The sequence below is a fragment of the Aythya ferina genome, assembly GCF_964211825.1.
Source record: "Aythya ferina genome assembly, chromosome: 2".
NCBI classification, from domain to species: Eukaryota; Metazoa; Chordata; class Aves; order Anseriformes; family Anatidae; genus Aythya; species Aythya ferina.
Window position 1 is genome coordinate 63,321,056 of NC_140297.1, and position 15,274 is coordinate 63,336,329.

The 15,274-nt window shown below is 42.6% G+C and overlaps 1 protein-coding gene across 8 annotated transcripts in view; it reads right to left on the reverse strand.

The window, feature by feature from the left end:
- The window catches only part of ELMO1 (engulfment and cell motility 1), a 317,584-nt gene extending 302,703 nt beyond the window's left edge, over positions 1–14,881 (reverse strand). For 3 of the 8 annotated variants that reach the window (XM_084508957.1, XM_084508950.1, XM_084508951.1), the window contains exons 1-3: positions 14,498–14,880; positions 14,133–14,203; positions 4,842–4,928 (exon numbers count right to left, since the gene is read on the reverse strand). In XM_084508957.1, coding sequence (XP_084365083.1) covers positions 4,842–4,844 — 3 coding nt within the window. In that variant the 5' untranslated portion in view covers positions 4,845–4,928; positions 14,133–14,203; positions 14,498–14,880. Of the gene's footprint in view, positions 1–4,841; positions 4,929–14,132; positions 14,204–14,497 lie in introns of all 8 variants that reach the window. The other 5 variants (XM_084508945.1, XM_084508956.1, XM_084508952.1 and 2 more) reach the window with 3 other exon arrangements.
- Positions 14,882–15,274: the final 393 nt, after the last annotated feature.

The window sequence follows — 15,274 nt, forward strand, 5'->3', positions numbered from 1 at the left end:
GTGTTTAAGTTCCAACAGATTCCTTATCAAGCACATAAAAATAATTTGTAATCCATCTTTACTAAGCAGAAATAATATACTTTTTAGTTGAGCTTCCCAACAAAGCAAGTTTTTATAACTCTTCATCTGTATTTGTCTACCATCTGGACACCGCTATTCCATATGGACCCACAGAAAAGTTTTTTTCAGGTTTCTGTTAAGTCTCCTTCATCAGCAGTATCACTCCCCAGTTCTGCTCTTTCACTGACTGACCAGCACAGAACTGCCTGAAAATGAATAGAACTTTAATTAAAGTCTTGAAGCTTATGTTTAAAGTAAGTGCTCCCAAATATTTTTATTTGAACATTGATGACAATTTTAGAGAAGCCTGAATCTCACTTAACTGGAAGCCCCTTTAAAACTAGTCTGGCAGTGAGGCTCTGTGAACAAAAAATAAAATAATAAAATAAAATAGAGAGAGAAAAAGAGAAAAAAATCACATCCTACACATTTCAGGGTACAATTCAGGTAAGTTGTGAGATGGCAATCTGCTTTTTGCAGAAGTTTTGGCCTTCAGGCTTTTCACATCTTAAAGGAGTGAGAGATTTCTTTATTTCTTAAAGAAGTGAGAGATTCCATTTCTCATACATCTATGTAATCCAGCAAAGCAAACATCTTCTCTGTGAGCAGCAGGGTTAAGGCATACTGACCTGAATCCCTACTGTAAGTTTTCAGATGTTAAGGCTCACATTCAAGTCTTCCCATTGCAGTTTCTGCTCCATCTAGTTTCCTACTTTCCCCAAACTTGTCTGCACTTTGTATCTATGGGACTTCTATTGTTCTGCTGACTTGGCTTGAATCAGACAACAATTTACAAGCTACTGGAGAAGGGAAGGGGAAAAGACACAAACCCCATCCATACAAGCAATAGACTGTTGCTGTTTCTAAGTGTACCAAGGTAAAAATTAAGAGGGTGGGAGGATGACCTGACTTCTGGAACAGAAGCCCTTCTTGCTCTCCACACCTAACAGAACATTTCACCTGCATAAATCCGTTCCAAAGATTTGGCTTACAAACGTTGGAAACATTAAGCAATGAAGAATTAAACCTGATGCTGTCTTCCATGTATGATTTCAGTTAACATTTCCATTTCATTGTACAAGGCCTATTTCCAGTCCCAGTGAAACACAGCATTTATTACCATCCTTTGCATTTCTGAATTTTTCAAATAAATAGAACAGTTCAATTGGAAGGGACCTTCAAAGATCATCTAGCCCAAGTGCCTGACCACTTCAGGGCTAACCAGAAGTACATTATTGAGGACATTGTCCAAATGCCTCTTGAACACCGACAGGCATGGGACATCAACCATTTCTAGGAAGCCCATTTCAGCATCTGACCATCCTCACAGTAAAGAAATTGTTCCCTATATATAATCCAAAGCTTTGTGCCATTCCCACATGTCCTGCCTTCGGTGACCAGGAAGCAAAGACCAACACCTCTCTCCGGTCTTCCCCTCCTCAGGATGTTACAGAGAGCAGTGAGGTCTCCTCTCAGCCTTCTCTTCTGCAGGCTAGACAACCCAAGTGTCCTCCCAGGACAAGCCTTCCAGCCATTTTACCAGCTTTGTTGCCTTCCTCTGGGCACTTTCAAGTACCTTTATATCCTATTTATACTGTGGAGCCCAGAACTGTACATGGTACTCAAGGTGAGGCCACATCAAGGCTAAATATAGCAGGAGAATCGCTTCTTTGGACCAGTTGACTATTCTGTGAATATCCGAAGCTAAAAAAAAAAAAAATAAATCTATAGCTGTTCTAACAATCTGTAAGTTTTTCTTCCATTTCCAACAATTGTTTGCATAGCCACTCTCTCATCTAATCTTTCGTTTCCCAGTTACTTAAGTCCACACACAAAATGAGAACAGTAAATCAAATGACGTGCTTGGCAGGCTCATGTTGGTGTGATGACAGCAAGATCCTGGAGCAGCACAGGCCTCTTATGAAGAAGGGTCATGGAGTTCCTGGGCAGTTTCTGTAACTATCATCTGACCAAATGAGCAATACTGAGACAGACGCGGCCCTCGGTGGACACTGGCTGTCAACTGGTAAATACCCAGGGAGGGGACAGAGTTGGCATCCAAAGCCCCACGTGTCACACTGTACGGCCTGCCCACGTTACCGCATTAACAGGACTGGTGAGCTTTTTAATCTCATCACATCATTAAGCACTGAGGTGAAAATGAGAAGTGGGGCTGCAGAACGCCTGCTAAAGTAAGCTTGAGCACACCATTTTGTTTCTCAGGTTTTTAGTTTCCTGACTGAAAACATAAAAGGTATTATTAGATAGAAAAACAAGCTATTGTTTAGGAAAGGTGTACTTGACCCAAGTGGGATGACAGAAGGATTACTTAAAATATTTGTGATTCATCACAGTTCAGTAACTTCGCATGAATGCTAAAGCACTTCAAAGAGGTAGAAAAGCTTGTGCAGGTGCAACAGGAGCGATGAGTCAGTTGTTGCAGAGCTGCTCACTTCAGTCGAGGCCATGGCGCTGAGGAATCCGTGTGTGGCAAAGAAGGGATCATCAGCAACTCCCCACAGACCAGTCGTATTTAGACAGCAAGCTATAAATGCAGGCATTTACTCTTGTCTCTCCATGTTTAGCTTGCCTCCATGGTAAAATTTACAAGCATACAGCATGTAACTGAGTCAATGCGGTTCCTCTTCAGGAGCAAGCATAAGAAAAGAACCCAGGTTAATCCAAAATCATCTAAATTCTCAACTAAACAGTAACTCACTGCTTCTTTTCTTCCAGATCTTCTAAAAAGAACTTCTGAAATCCTCCTCTCAATATATACACCTATTTAATTTAATTCGTCTTCAGCTTTCAAGAAAATACACCATTATCCCTTAATTACAAAGGATGCTCAGTCCTTTAAAACAGGACCCCCCCATGCACATGCTTGTGGATATAAAAGCCAAATGTTTTGATTTAAAGAATGTTTCTTGAATACAAATAACCATATCTGTCTCCTACATATTAAAAATCTTCACAGAAAAACTTTCCAAGTTCTTTAGAAAGTAGCTATTGTCAGAAGCATAACTGCAAAAGACCAATACTTCCCACTCAGCTGATCTGACCCGTGCATTCATTTTCTCCACCATTATTCATGCTTATACTGGGAAAAAAAAAAAAAAAAAAAAAAAGAGTGACCATATATTTCTTGGTTTGTGCAGAATCAAAAGGCTTATTTACACACAGACACATACACAAAAAGAGAGGAATGAAACTTAAGGACGTTTCACCCTAATCTAATGGGAATAAGAATCTTTCCTGTCTTCACACACACACTCCTACCTTAAAAAACCCACAATAACCTAGGATTGGCCTTAAAAGATCAAGAGCCTCCTAGCTCAAGACCTTCCTTACTCCCACTGCTGCCTTATGGTAGACAGCCCACAGAGCTGCCTGTTGAGGACTCAGACAGGCTCTGCAACAGCACACAGAAAGATGGGGAGGAGGAAGGAAAAAAATAAATGAAAGCACAGTTACAGTTCTGAGAATGGCCATTGCGTATGGCTCCTGACCTGCAGGGCAATGAGCTGCAACAGGGCTTCGCCATCGTCCCCAAGAAGATGCAAAGGTTGTTAAAGAACATGTTATGGTCCTGCCCTTTCACCAGCTAGAGACTTCAAACCTGGCTGGACAATCTATTATATAAAAATAAGCCCACATTAACTCTTAAGGAGAAATTAGGTGTTGCTGAGGAGTATTTACCTGATGACTGTGTAATTAGACATCACTCTTCCTTTTGTCAGAGCCAGTAGTAAGTTATGCTACAACCCAGCAATATTCTATCTCAATTTCCAGAGTCCTTACAGACTAAGCTTGTGTGGCCAAGTCTAGGTAGAAATAGACTAGCATAATTTTGCATCACATTTGAATTACTGAACTAAAACACTAGGGATCACCAACTCCCTCTCCCAGGCTTAATCTGCAGAAGAGACTTTGCCCAAACAAACTGGCCAGTACCTTCTCCTGCCCCTGTCAGGCTTCCTAACACTTTCTCCTTCTGCTTTATTTCTCCTTCCTCCTCCTTTGTTTAACCTTTACTGTTGTCAGAAGTTTTAGGGAACACACATGATTATTGAGATGTTTCTCTACTAAGTTCTGCCTCTTGCTACCAGCCCTAGCATCCCCCAGCCTCCGTGAGCTAAGTGCTATTCCTTCAGGAAGTGCACCTTTTGCTGACAGTGTTGGAGGCCAGGAAGGCTTCCGGCTGCACAGCTCCAGCAAAGAGCCCAAAAATGAGCAAGCCTTGGGTTTTGCAAGAGAAGATAAGAATTTATCTTCTACAATTTCTGCGGGTTCTCCCCAATGTATTCTTGCTCTTCATTTGACAGCTCCACAATGCAAGCCACTCACAACTGCAGAAAGATGCCGGGGTTTGTCAGAAATAGCTTAAAAGAATGACTGCAGATAGATGCATTATTTTATGCAGAAGTTTCAGCAACCAAATATGCTCGACTACAAGGGTAACAAGGTGGAAACTGCTCTTCCTAAGACAGATACATTGTTGCTCTAATGAGACAAAAATCATGAAATTTTTTGTTTCTTAAACAGTTATCCTGCTTTGGTAGCATACCAGTGAGAAAGAAGTGAACAACTCCTTCCCTTACAGTATACAAATTATTCTGCAAATAATAGCAAAAGCCTTTGCAATTACTCCATGTATTACCCTCAACTTTCACCAATTTCCTGAATTCATCAATGGGACCAGATGTAGTTGAAGGTCACTATTAGACCTTAGGAAGGAAAAAGTAACTTCACAGATATTTTAGTGGCTTGCATCTACTTACCATTAAATTCAAGGAAGGCTTTCTCCTTTCTCTTAGCACAAACTAAGATTTTTGAGTTTTAAGTTTAGGTATCCAGACACGAAATCACTATGAAAACAAAACAGAAAATTATTGAAAGAGAAAATATATATTTTTTTAATTACATCACATTGCTACTTCATTATTTTCACCTTAGGACAACCTGTAGTAACACACATAGACTGCTACCCAAGAGACAGTGCAGTTGCATCACTGGAACAGCAACTCTTTTTCAGTAAAGACAGAGCTGATGGTCCCTGACATAAATCCAGATGGCTCCAGAGAGTCCCTTCCTTCAAGAGTTTATTCTGTCAGGGGCTCAGTAACACTTTAAAGCCAACTTTGTCCACAGCTGTTGACAAAATACCTTTCAAAAAGCTCCCTTTTCTTTGGCTTCATGTTCATGAGGCTTGGTGCCAGCACCTGATTAAAAACTGAATGCAAACAATAGCAGGTGTCTCCAACAGAATTCAACCAATGCTTTTCTTCTTGCCTTCAGCATACACTAAAAGAGTTCCAGAATTTTTACCTACAGTTAATACACAGATTTATTCAATACTGGACAGTTTGGCCTAGACGGAGCTGTTCTGAGCTCCTCCTGATGCTGAGGAAGGGCTCTTCTACCTTCCAGTAGATTGAGCAGAGATTTTCCATCTATTCTTATAATATACAGGTAGAAATAAACTGTTCAAGCTGATTCAGCTCATTGAGGCACTACAGCTGCAGCAGTAACTTCACGTTACAATTTGGAAAAACAGTAGGAAAGAACATGAGTTCCCACTGCTGGTGCATACCATCCGTGCTTTCCCTAGGAAAGGCATATTGGGCATATTGCCAGCTTTTATTCAGACAATAGCTTGCAAACACATCCCTTCAGGTCTGGATTCTGCCTACTATCGCTCCTTGAATATTTAACTTAACTTTGTGAAGATCCTCAAAAAAAGGTCCAAGTTTTCTAACTGATTCAGGTTACCAATAGAGAGAATACCCATGTTTTGCAGCCACTTGCAGCTTCTCCAGAAAACGGGCAAAGATCAAGTATCTGTGCTGACCTTACTAGACATACCTGTTCCTTTTGATAATTACTATTGATTATAATCAATAGATCAATCAATTAGATCTTGCTGCAGCTTTCACAAGCTAGTAGAATTACAACCAATTACTCTTTTGCAATGGCAATTACTTCTGTCAAAACAACAAATCCAGATTAATTTTTAATAAGATACTCTTCTCCCATAGATTCTCTTAAAGTAGTGTCTCTCATCTCATTCAGTATGCGTGTGAAATGGCAACAGACTTGGACTGGGATGCTTGAAACACACAATTTTCTTCCCCTTTGGCCAATACTCATAATGCAATCAATTGCAATCACACATCTCAGAAATGGAAGCTGTAGCAGAAGACACTGGGCCTGCCCAGGCAGGGAGCAAGTACCCCCTGAATTCAGGTGTAGGACACACACATTCTGAAAACTGCGGTGACTTGGGTTTCCCATTTCCAATGGGAATTAAACCGACTCTTTTCTGAAATGACTCCAAATTGCTTGCCTGGGAGGCTACCTCCCTTTTCAATCCACATCGCCACAGCTGGAGTCTCTTTGTTACAGAGGAGACAGCTAGGGACAGGACATTCTCTAAAGAGGGCCCTCCGCTCTGAATTTCAATGGATCAAGAAAGAAAAGCCCCAAGACAGGAAAGCAAGGCTTATCCGCTTAGTCAGGCTTATGGGGACCAATGAACATGGTCAGAACAATTAGTTGCAAACAAAGGATCTGCAGGTTGACTTAGGTTTGATTTTTCCAGTCTAGTTTGGTGGCTCTCTATTTGCCGATTTAGGTGATAGAAGCTTGACCAATTGCTCTCTTGTTTTCTTCCCCCGTACATCATCATACTTTCCATTACAGAACAGCAGCCTACAGGCTAACACAGGTGCTTTTTTCAACCTTAATATACAATTTCCACATTAAATATATTAATTCATGGTCAAAAAGCCTTGCTATCTCTAGAGTGAGGTATTTAAATTCATAAGATTATTCAACTCAAAACAGAGAGAAATTCTTAAATTTGCAATTCCAGTTTACAAACAACCCTAGACCTTTACTTATGCATTTGTTTTAAAACAGAACTTCAACTTCCGACTTGGATTTAAAATTATGTAGATTATTTTCTTCCCATCTTTGTCTGCACGCATCCCCTTTACCATAAAGTACTTTCTGACTCATTTGAAGCTGCAGGGGATGGAGTCTTCAAAACCTCTGCCTTCCAGAACATCCCAACACAGAGCAATGCCACCAACTCTTGTTAGAAACAAACACACACTTTTCCAATAAGCTAACTTCCTATGGTAGCTGAAGAAAAAATAGCTGATTTTTTGTAGGTCAAGAAATAAAAGCCTAGGTCATTGCTTATTATAAAGCTCATTATAAAGTTATGTGTATGTTATAAACTAAGGCAAAACCAACAAATCAGACCGAAATTGCCAGCATTTTATACAAAGGGAAGAACAGATGCAAACGATTCATTAAGTCAAAATCATCAGACAAGAATGCCAGAATGCAGAGGCTCAGACCAGCACAGTGCAGAAGTTATGATTTTTTCCCTTTCCAAATTGTATACCTTGTTTTCCACAAATGGACTTCTGTAAAAAAAATCACTTTAAATGCAAAATACGAAAATTAGTCTTTACAAAAAAAGACCTCATAAAAGTCTGACCTACTTCTAGCATAAGCTACAATTTTAAACAAACCACCCCGGTACTTTTGTTCAAGATGTGGGCTATTTTTCATATACTTACTCCTTCTTTTCTGGACCAGGCATCAGCTATCAAGTCTTTAATTGCTTGCCATAAATATGGTTAAAATTACATTAAGTGGTCTAAAGCGGGAAAGACCTCACATTTTCTTTCAGCTTTGTAGGCTTTTTGGTTGGTTGGGTCTTTTTTTCCCCTCCTCTAACCGCCACCAAAAGTTCTGTCTGATGCTGACCAATGAAAGCTCTCATTTGTTCTGATTTTCTGCCTCCCCCCCTCCTTTTTTTCATGAAAAGAAGATTAAACGCAACAAGAAACTTGTATGCGTATCTATAGAAGAAGAGCTTATAGACCTACACAAAATAGAGATCAGACTTAGACCCCACATTCAGACCTGAATTTTGTTTGAGTTTAGTTAACAGAAGGGATGTCAGAATGTTCAAAGAGGGATATTGGGAAGTGGGGTGAAAAGGTTGATAGGAGGAATGCACTTGAACCATGGGGGGTACAACTTCAACAGCTGAGTGCCCTGGTGGTTGAAGGGGAAAAAATAGCAAATTTGAAGGAGGAGAACTAAAAAAAGGCCCATGTTCCAACATTTTAAAAGCCCAGCAACCAAATGGTACATCCTTTCCAAAATGTAAAGATCAGTACTTATGTTTGAGGAAATTATTTTTTAGTTGGTTTGGCTCAGAGCTGGCAAAAGAGTTTATCCAAAAGTCCATGCACTGAGCCAGCACTTACCAGGTTTCAATTTCCAGATGAAGCCACAACTGTTGCTATGAAAACTAATGTGCAATTGTATTCCAGAAAGCAAAGCAATGGAAAAGACTGCTTTGGAATGTAACAAATATATGCATTGGCACTAACAGTAAAAATCGTATTATACCAACCTGTGTCATAACCATTTTTCTCTTATTATTATTAGAGGAGAAATGTACAAATCAACTGTATTATCTGGCCAGAGGGTATTATGTGAATACTTATAAATTCCTCATTGCTCTACCTTGACAGATTATTCTCTCACAAAATATGAAGCAGCATTTTAAAGAGTCACCCCCACTGCAGTTACTCCATTAAGATTCAACAGCCTATACAGCAGGTTGCCAGTCTGGCCAGACAAAAGCCTAAACCATCCACATGAAGCATCTTAGCCAAGAACGACACAGACCTGACACTTCTACTGGAGTACACAATCCATGCACGTTGGCAGAAGAGAAAGAAAAATAGTCAGCAATGCTTTCACTTTGACTACAAATGCAAGCATCAGAATTCATGTGCTTACTATAAATATATAGTTTGCTAAGATAGTTCTATATCCCTCGAAATACAGGTTGAAACATCCACATTTTGTAGAAGTTTACCAAAACATCGGTTTTACTAACCTTTTTCCATCACTCCAAAACACAGCAAAAACTGTTTTAAATAAATTATTTTAAAACTACGATCGTTCTCCCATTGTCAGAACATTTATGCATATCCTGTTACTACATGAAAGATCAAGTCAACATCAGAAGCAACAGATACAGGCTCCAAGTCAGCAAAGACACAAAAGATACACTTTACTTTCAGCATGTACATCATCACAAGGAGACAGCTACATGCTCAACCTCATGGAAGTTTCTAACAGACTGAACTTCTTGGAAGTTTCTCACAAACCAGGTTAGGAGCCCCAGTTCTTCCCACCAAGCTGACAACAAGCTGTAAGGAAAACACTGTTTAGCAGCACCAGTCATGTATGGTTCTTGAGACTAGATAAAATTTTAACTGAAGCTGGAAGGTCAACAGGCTGACAACATTATGTGTGCCTGCTGAAATACCTTGCATATCCCTCCTTTTGTCTAATGTCAAAATGTTTAATGTGTTTGATCTACAAATTGTCAGCTTCGCACATTAAGGAAAAAAGGTCCATATGGAACATTTTGAGTATATGTAAGTATGAACAAATTTACAAAAAGCTCTCAGAAATCACAACATCTTCAAGCAAGCATTTTCTGCTTTATTAAAGAGTGCAAGTTTAAAGTCATCACATCTCCAGAATGTGAAGTTCTCTTAGAAGCAGTGACCCATTCTCCCTTTCAGGTGAAGCAAGCTCAACAAGAATTCAATTTTATAGTATTAGTATTCATGCAGCTACTAAAAAACTACTTAGTTACTGACAACAAGATATTTCATAGAGCTTTACACTTCATGTGCTTCCATAAATTAGGGAATTGGAGCTAGAGACTTTGAAAGAACATTGGAGGTGATAGACATTGCAGTCCACAGTTTTTCTTGCAAATTTTAAATAAAATTAGTTAACTGAATAGGAATATTGAGGATATCTGGGAAAATTTAAGGACAAGACAAAGTTGGTGAAAACAGCAAGCTGGGATAGATAAGTAAATATGTCAAAGACCAAAAGAATAAACTACCAAGGTAGGGGTGGGAAATATGCAGAAAGAAGTGATAAGGAGTGTTTAACTTTTAGAAATAAAATCAAGAAAAAAAGAAAAGGAAGGAAAGCAGAAACAAAAGTCAAGAACATACACAGCTATGATTTTGTAATAGATCCGTTTGCGAACAATTCTTTCTTTTTTTTTTTTTTCTTTTTTTTCCCCTTTAGCCACTTTACTGAATGTGCTGTTTCACAAACACTTTAAATCAAGTCAGCCTGAAAGGGGCAATATTTCCCCTCAGCACTGACTGATAGTTCCCACTCCCTCCCTTGTGCTAGCTGCTGTGGAGCTTTTCAGTGTTATTTTACTGTAAATGGGGCAGAGCAGAAGCATCAGTAAGCGAAGTATACTCATGTCCTCAAAAGCAGTGAGAATAGGTCACTTGCCACGTTTGCATAAGGTCTCCAAGTAGTATGTTCAGCTTCCTAAAGAGCTCCAAAGGCCACTGACTAGAAAGATACCAAAGCAAGCTCATTTGCACATGGGCTAACACACTTCACTAGGGGCATCCCCAGCAGGAGTGGCTTCGAGCCTTCCTGGCAGCATGGTTTAATGCTGAACAGAGAAACAGCTCACCCGTCACTTCCGTGCTCCCACAGCCAACTTCCTCTCCTAGCAGGCACTGAAAGCAAGCCTAGCACAGCCAAAACAAGAGATTGTTTTCATGGAATTGTTTTCACAATTTTTTTCATGGAAAACCGCCATGAGAAGAAGCAGTGATGCATTTCCCAGTGCTTGCAAACAAGTGCCACATGAATCACAGTTCACCTTGCTCCTAACCACAACCCCATGCTTTACTAACCACTCCACTCAGCAGCTTGAAAAAGTAGTAGCCTACTGATGGGTACCGCATAGGCAGCACCTGCCTAAGTATATGCCGCTAACAGAGAAGTTTACCTCTGTCAGAACTGAAAGGGAGAGAAAAGGAAAGAGCATTCATTAGCTATCCCTGTGGCACATACTTCCTGTTAACGACCCTCTTAAATGCGGAGAGTGATCAGAAAAACAAGGAAACTCGGCTGCGACCTGCCCTTTGGTCTGCTTTTCACATCTCATGACACTTGCAATAATGAAAGGTGACACCTCAGAACCAAATCCTCACAAGTATACTGATGCAAAAACGTGGACTGAAAGACAGCTCTGCATTTCTGTGATTGTTCTCCCATTCAGCTCTTAAATGCCAATCTGTAACAGCAGAAGTATACAGCTTATTTTATGGTAAGCGTCATATATATTATCACCTCTTATGATCCGTACTATCAAATGCCTGCCAACACACTGGCTTCTGCCAATTGCTTTTAGTTTCTTTCTCTCCTTTTCCAGTGTTATATTTGGAGAGAGGAAAAAAGGAGAAAAGAAGGTGACTGACTCAAGTAGAAGGAAAATAATCTGAAATCCCTTAAACAGTTGCTCTGTTAAATTGACACAAGTTTAACAACGTGTACTTGGCAGGTTCCTCCTGCCACGAATACAAGAACCTTTTTTTTAAAAAAAATAAAATAATAAAAAGAAATCATTCAAAGCAGGGAAATCTTTTAAACATACAGCACAGACATGACTGAATGATGGCCTGATGGTTGCTAAAGCCACTTATCAGTCCTGCTCTAATTCCTAATCACAGGGGTTCAAACAACACTGACTTCATGACCATAAAACAGTGTCCTTTCAGAATCTGAGAATTTTTAATAGGATAATGACTGAGCAGGGAGGAAAACCTGACTGCCTCATTCTCCTTCAAGCCAGACCTTCACAATGGTGCAGGGATGCAGCAGAAAAGAAAGCCTGCTAAACCTCATCAGAGCTGCACAGACAAATAAACCAGAAGAGACATTACTTTTGCCTTCTCTAAGTATGCTGTATGATGTTTTGTAGTTCTCAAAATCCCACTACCTTCTACAAAGATGTTTAATGCAAGGGCATGCTGCACGTTTGCACCACAGCACAACAAAGAGAACTGCTAAATTGTACAGATGATTTACTTCTAGAAAACTTTAACAAAAAAAAAAAAAAAAAGAGTGATAGCAAAGTCAGACGCAAAGATCAAAATTATACCTGATGGCCTCAACATCCCAAGCAAATCCTTATCTGAAAGTCACACAACTAGAAAAGTTGTGGTTGGCAATCTATCAAAAAAGAAGCCTGCCACTGGAACAGGAGGGCACTGCCTGTTAGCATGCAGGTGCGCTAGCAGAGCTCAGTGGAAACATTTCCCAGTTACGGTTAAATCTACAGCCATTAAACCTCCCAGCCAAATCCATCCGAAGCATCAAAATAGGAAAGCCACACATCTTATCTGTGAACGTGAAAGCTCCACGGTCTGTGTGTCAACACGGAAAATATTAGACCATAATCCAACATCACTTCATAGGCTGGACACTGTGAGAAAAAAAGTCTATGGGCCCAAACCTTAAAATCAAAGGGGTTTCTATTAGGTAGAAAAAAAAACAAAGGGCGGAAGGAAAGGTGGAGCACTACATTACTCTCGATCTGCAATTTGCTGCAGAACAGTATTGCTGTCAGGAAGTACAGCACACACAGCAGTGTTTCACCAACAGTTACACCTTTATAATGCCGTGTAACTTCTACATAATTTTTTTTAGGTTAATACTAGGGCGAAGGGCATAAAAGCACTTCTCTTAGGAAAGTGCATGCAATCTGTTGCATCTCAACAGTGAGAAAACAGAAGTACTAGCTTTTAAGAACAGAGGGTGTGAGGGTATCTCTTTATATAATGACTTCTGAATCACAGATACTCTCAGTGACCATGTAAGACTGTTACAGAATAAGTAGATATGAAGAATTTTTCCTATTCACTCAAAAGCTACTTGAATAGTACATCTATTAAGTTTTTCCTGGCATGCGTAGAATGTTAGGAAGAAAAAAAAACAACTGTAAGGGTATAAACCTGCTCATTATCCTTTCCCCCTTTCTTTATAAAAAATAAAAAATCAGACAATGACATTTGCACCTAATTTGCAAGCTGCAGAGAAGACAGCACAGTGACTTTCAGACTGATTACAAGACAGAAAAGGAAAACAACTTCCCCTCTGCAACCTCCCTTGGGCATCAGGTACACCCCGTAGTGGTCCCATACACACGCTGGGACCCACAGACTTACACTGACAGCAGTAGCTTCCTATACTTGCTTTGCATCCTTCTGCTGTTTAGCCATGTTAATCTATTTGCTGAATGGTGAATTTTTAAAGCTGCTGCCGGACTTTCAACAGCTGTGTGAAATGTGAGTTGTGGATATTTTCCTGACAAGCACGCAGGAGGGACTTAAGCCAGCAAACAGACACCGCTGCTCTTCCTCTTCCTTATCTAGTTACCCTTCCTTATCTAGTTACCGGCCATCAGATTAGATGTCTACCACCTACTTACACAGCTTCAGAAACAGGAGGGGGGAAGGGGTAATTAAGGAAAGAGAGCCTTCAAAGAGAGCACGCTTGCAGCTCTAACTGAAAGAACTTTGCAAAAATGAAAATGCATTTCTCTTCACTGTGTAACATGCCACATACGTCACTCAATCGTACAGGAACGACACAGAAAGAATGGAACGGAGGAACAATGAATGATCCATAAATGCAACAGAGATTATATAACAGAGGATGCGACGGCACACGTGTGTTTGGGCATCTGAGGGCAAAGGAGGAGAGAGCTAAGAGGAAGAGGAGGAAACGTCCTCAGACGCTAAGACGGGGCGCCGGACAGTTCTTACTCAATTTCCCCCTCTTCCCAAAAGATAAATATTTTAACAGCAGGCAATCAGGCAGCCGAGGGACAACAGCAGGAGCAAAACTGCTTACGAACCCTCTTCTTACGAACCCTCTTCAAAACATCCCTTGCTGAAATTGCACCGTAAATGTACCGCGACAGGCAGCTCACAGTCAACCATGTTTCCACTGGAGCAATCAACCCACGGCACGCTTCCTGCACTGCTGTTGCCGCTGGGCAGGATCTCGCCGGGCTTGTCGCACACGCGGAGCTCCGGCAGGTTGCGAGGTGCTCCCCTGTGAGCACCACCACCACCACCACCACCACCTCCACCTCCACCACCTCCACCGCACCTCGGGCGAGGCGCACTCACCGTAATTTTTCGGGAGCTCCTCTATCTGCTCCACACCATGCTCGGGGGCCAGCCAGCCGGTTGCGTTACCTCTGCAAGGCAAGAGAGGCTCAGAATAAACTCCAGGATGAAGCCTTGCAGATCTTGGGATCCGCCGCCCACCTCGCCTCGCCACATTCAGCACCGCCGGCACCCCAAACTCCGGGATAGGGGGACCACCCCCAGACACCACCCCCCCGAGTGCCCAAGAAAGAGGGGGAAGGAGGGCTGGGGGCGAGCCCTTGGGGCCGCACTTGCTGCCAGCTCCGACCCCCCCGCGCCCCTCGCCTCCCAGCACCGGGGAGGGGGGGGACGGGGACGGAGCCGGGCAGCCCCCAGCCGCCTACCTCCCTCCAGCGGCGGGCAGCGGGGCCAGACAGACCCCTTCCCCTTCCTCCTTCCTCCTCCTCCTCCTCGTCCCCGGAGCGCAGTGCCGGCGCTATCCCATGCCGGGGCGCCGCCGGCTCCCCGCCGCCGCTCTCACTTCCTCTTCCTTCCTCCTGCCGGCCGGGCCGCGACGTGCAGGCCGCCCGGGGGCCCCCGCGGCTCGGCGGCACCTGTGGGACGGGGACGGGGACAGACGGGGACCGGGACGGGGGACACGCGGGGACCGGGCGACCCCGCCTCTATCCCGCCGCCCTGCCCGCCGCCTGTGACGGCCGCTCCCCCTCCCGCACAGGTCCCGCGGAGGGTCTCCAGCCTCCCCCGCCGCCCTCAGAGCGCGGCTTTGGGGCTTTTTTAGCCCTTTATGGCCGTGTTTCTTCCCCGACAGCCACCGACCGGCCTCGGTTCTGCCGCGGAAGACCGGCAGAAGTGCCCCCGCCCCAGCCAGCAGAGGGCGGCAGCGGCCTGGCTCCGCCGACCCCCAGCCCTAAAAGCAGCTGGGGAGGAGAAACAGGGAAATAGGGCATCCCCGCTTCTGGTTCTCAGTCCCCCTCCAAGAAAAAAGCTCCCCCAGGCACCAGGCGGTTGGGTTTTTCAACGCCTTGACCTACTGCTGCTGTGTGGACTATGCGTGGCACATCATAGGACAACCCATTAAATTCTTTACATCTCACTTCAGCAAGAACTGATGGCACAGCCAGGAAGCCCTACTGTCCTGCATCGACTTCTGACCTCTGCCA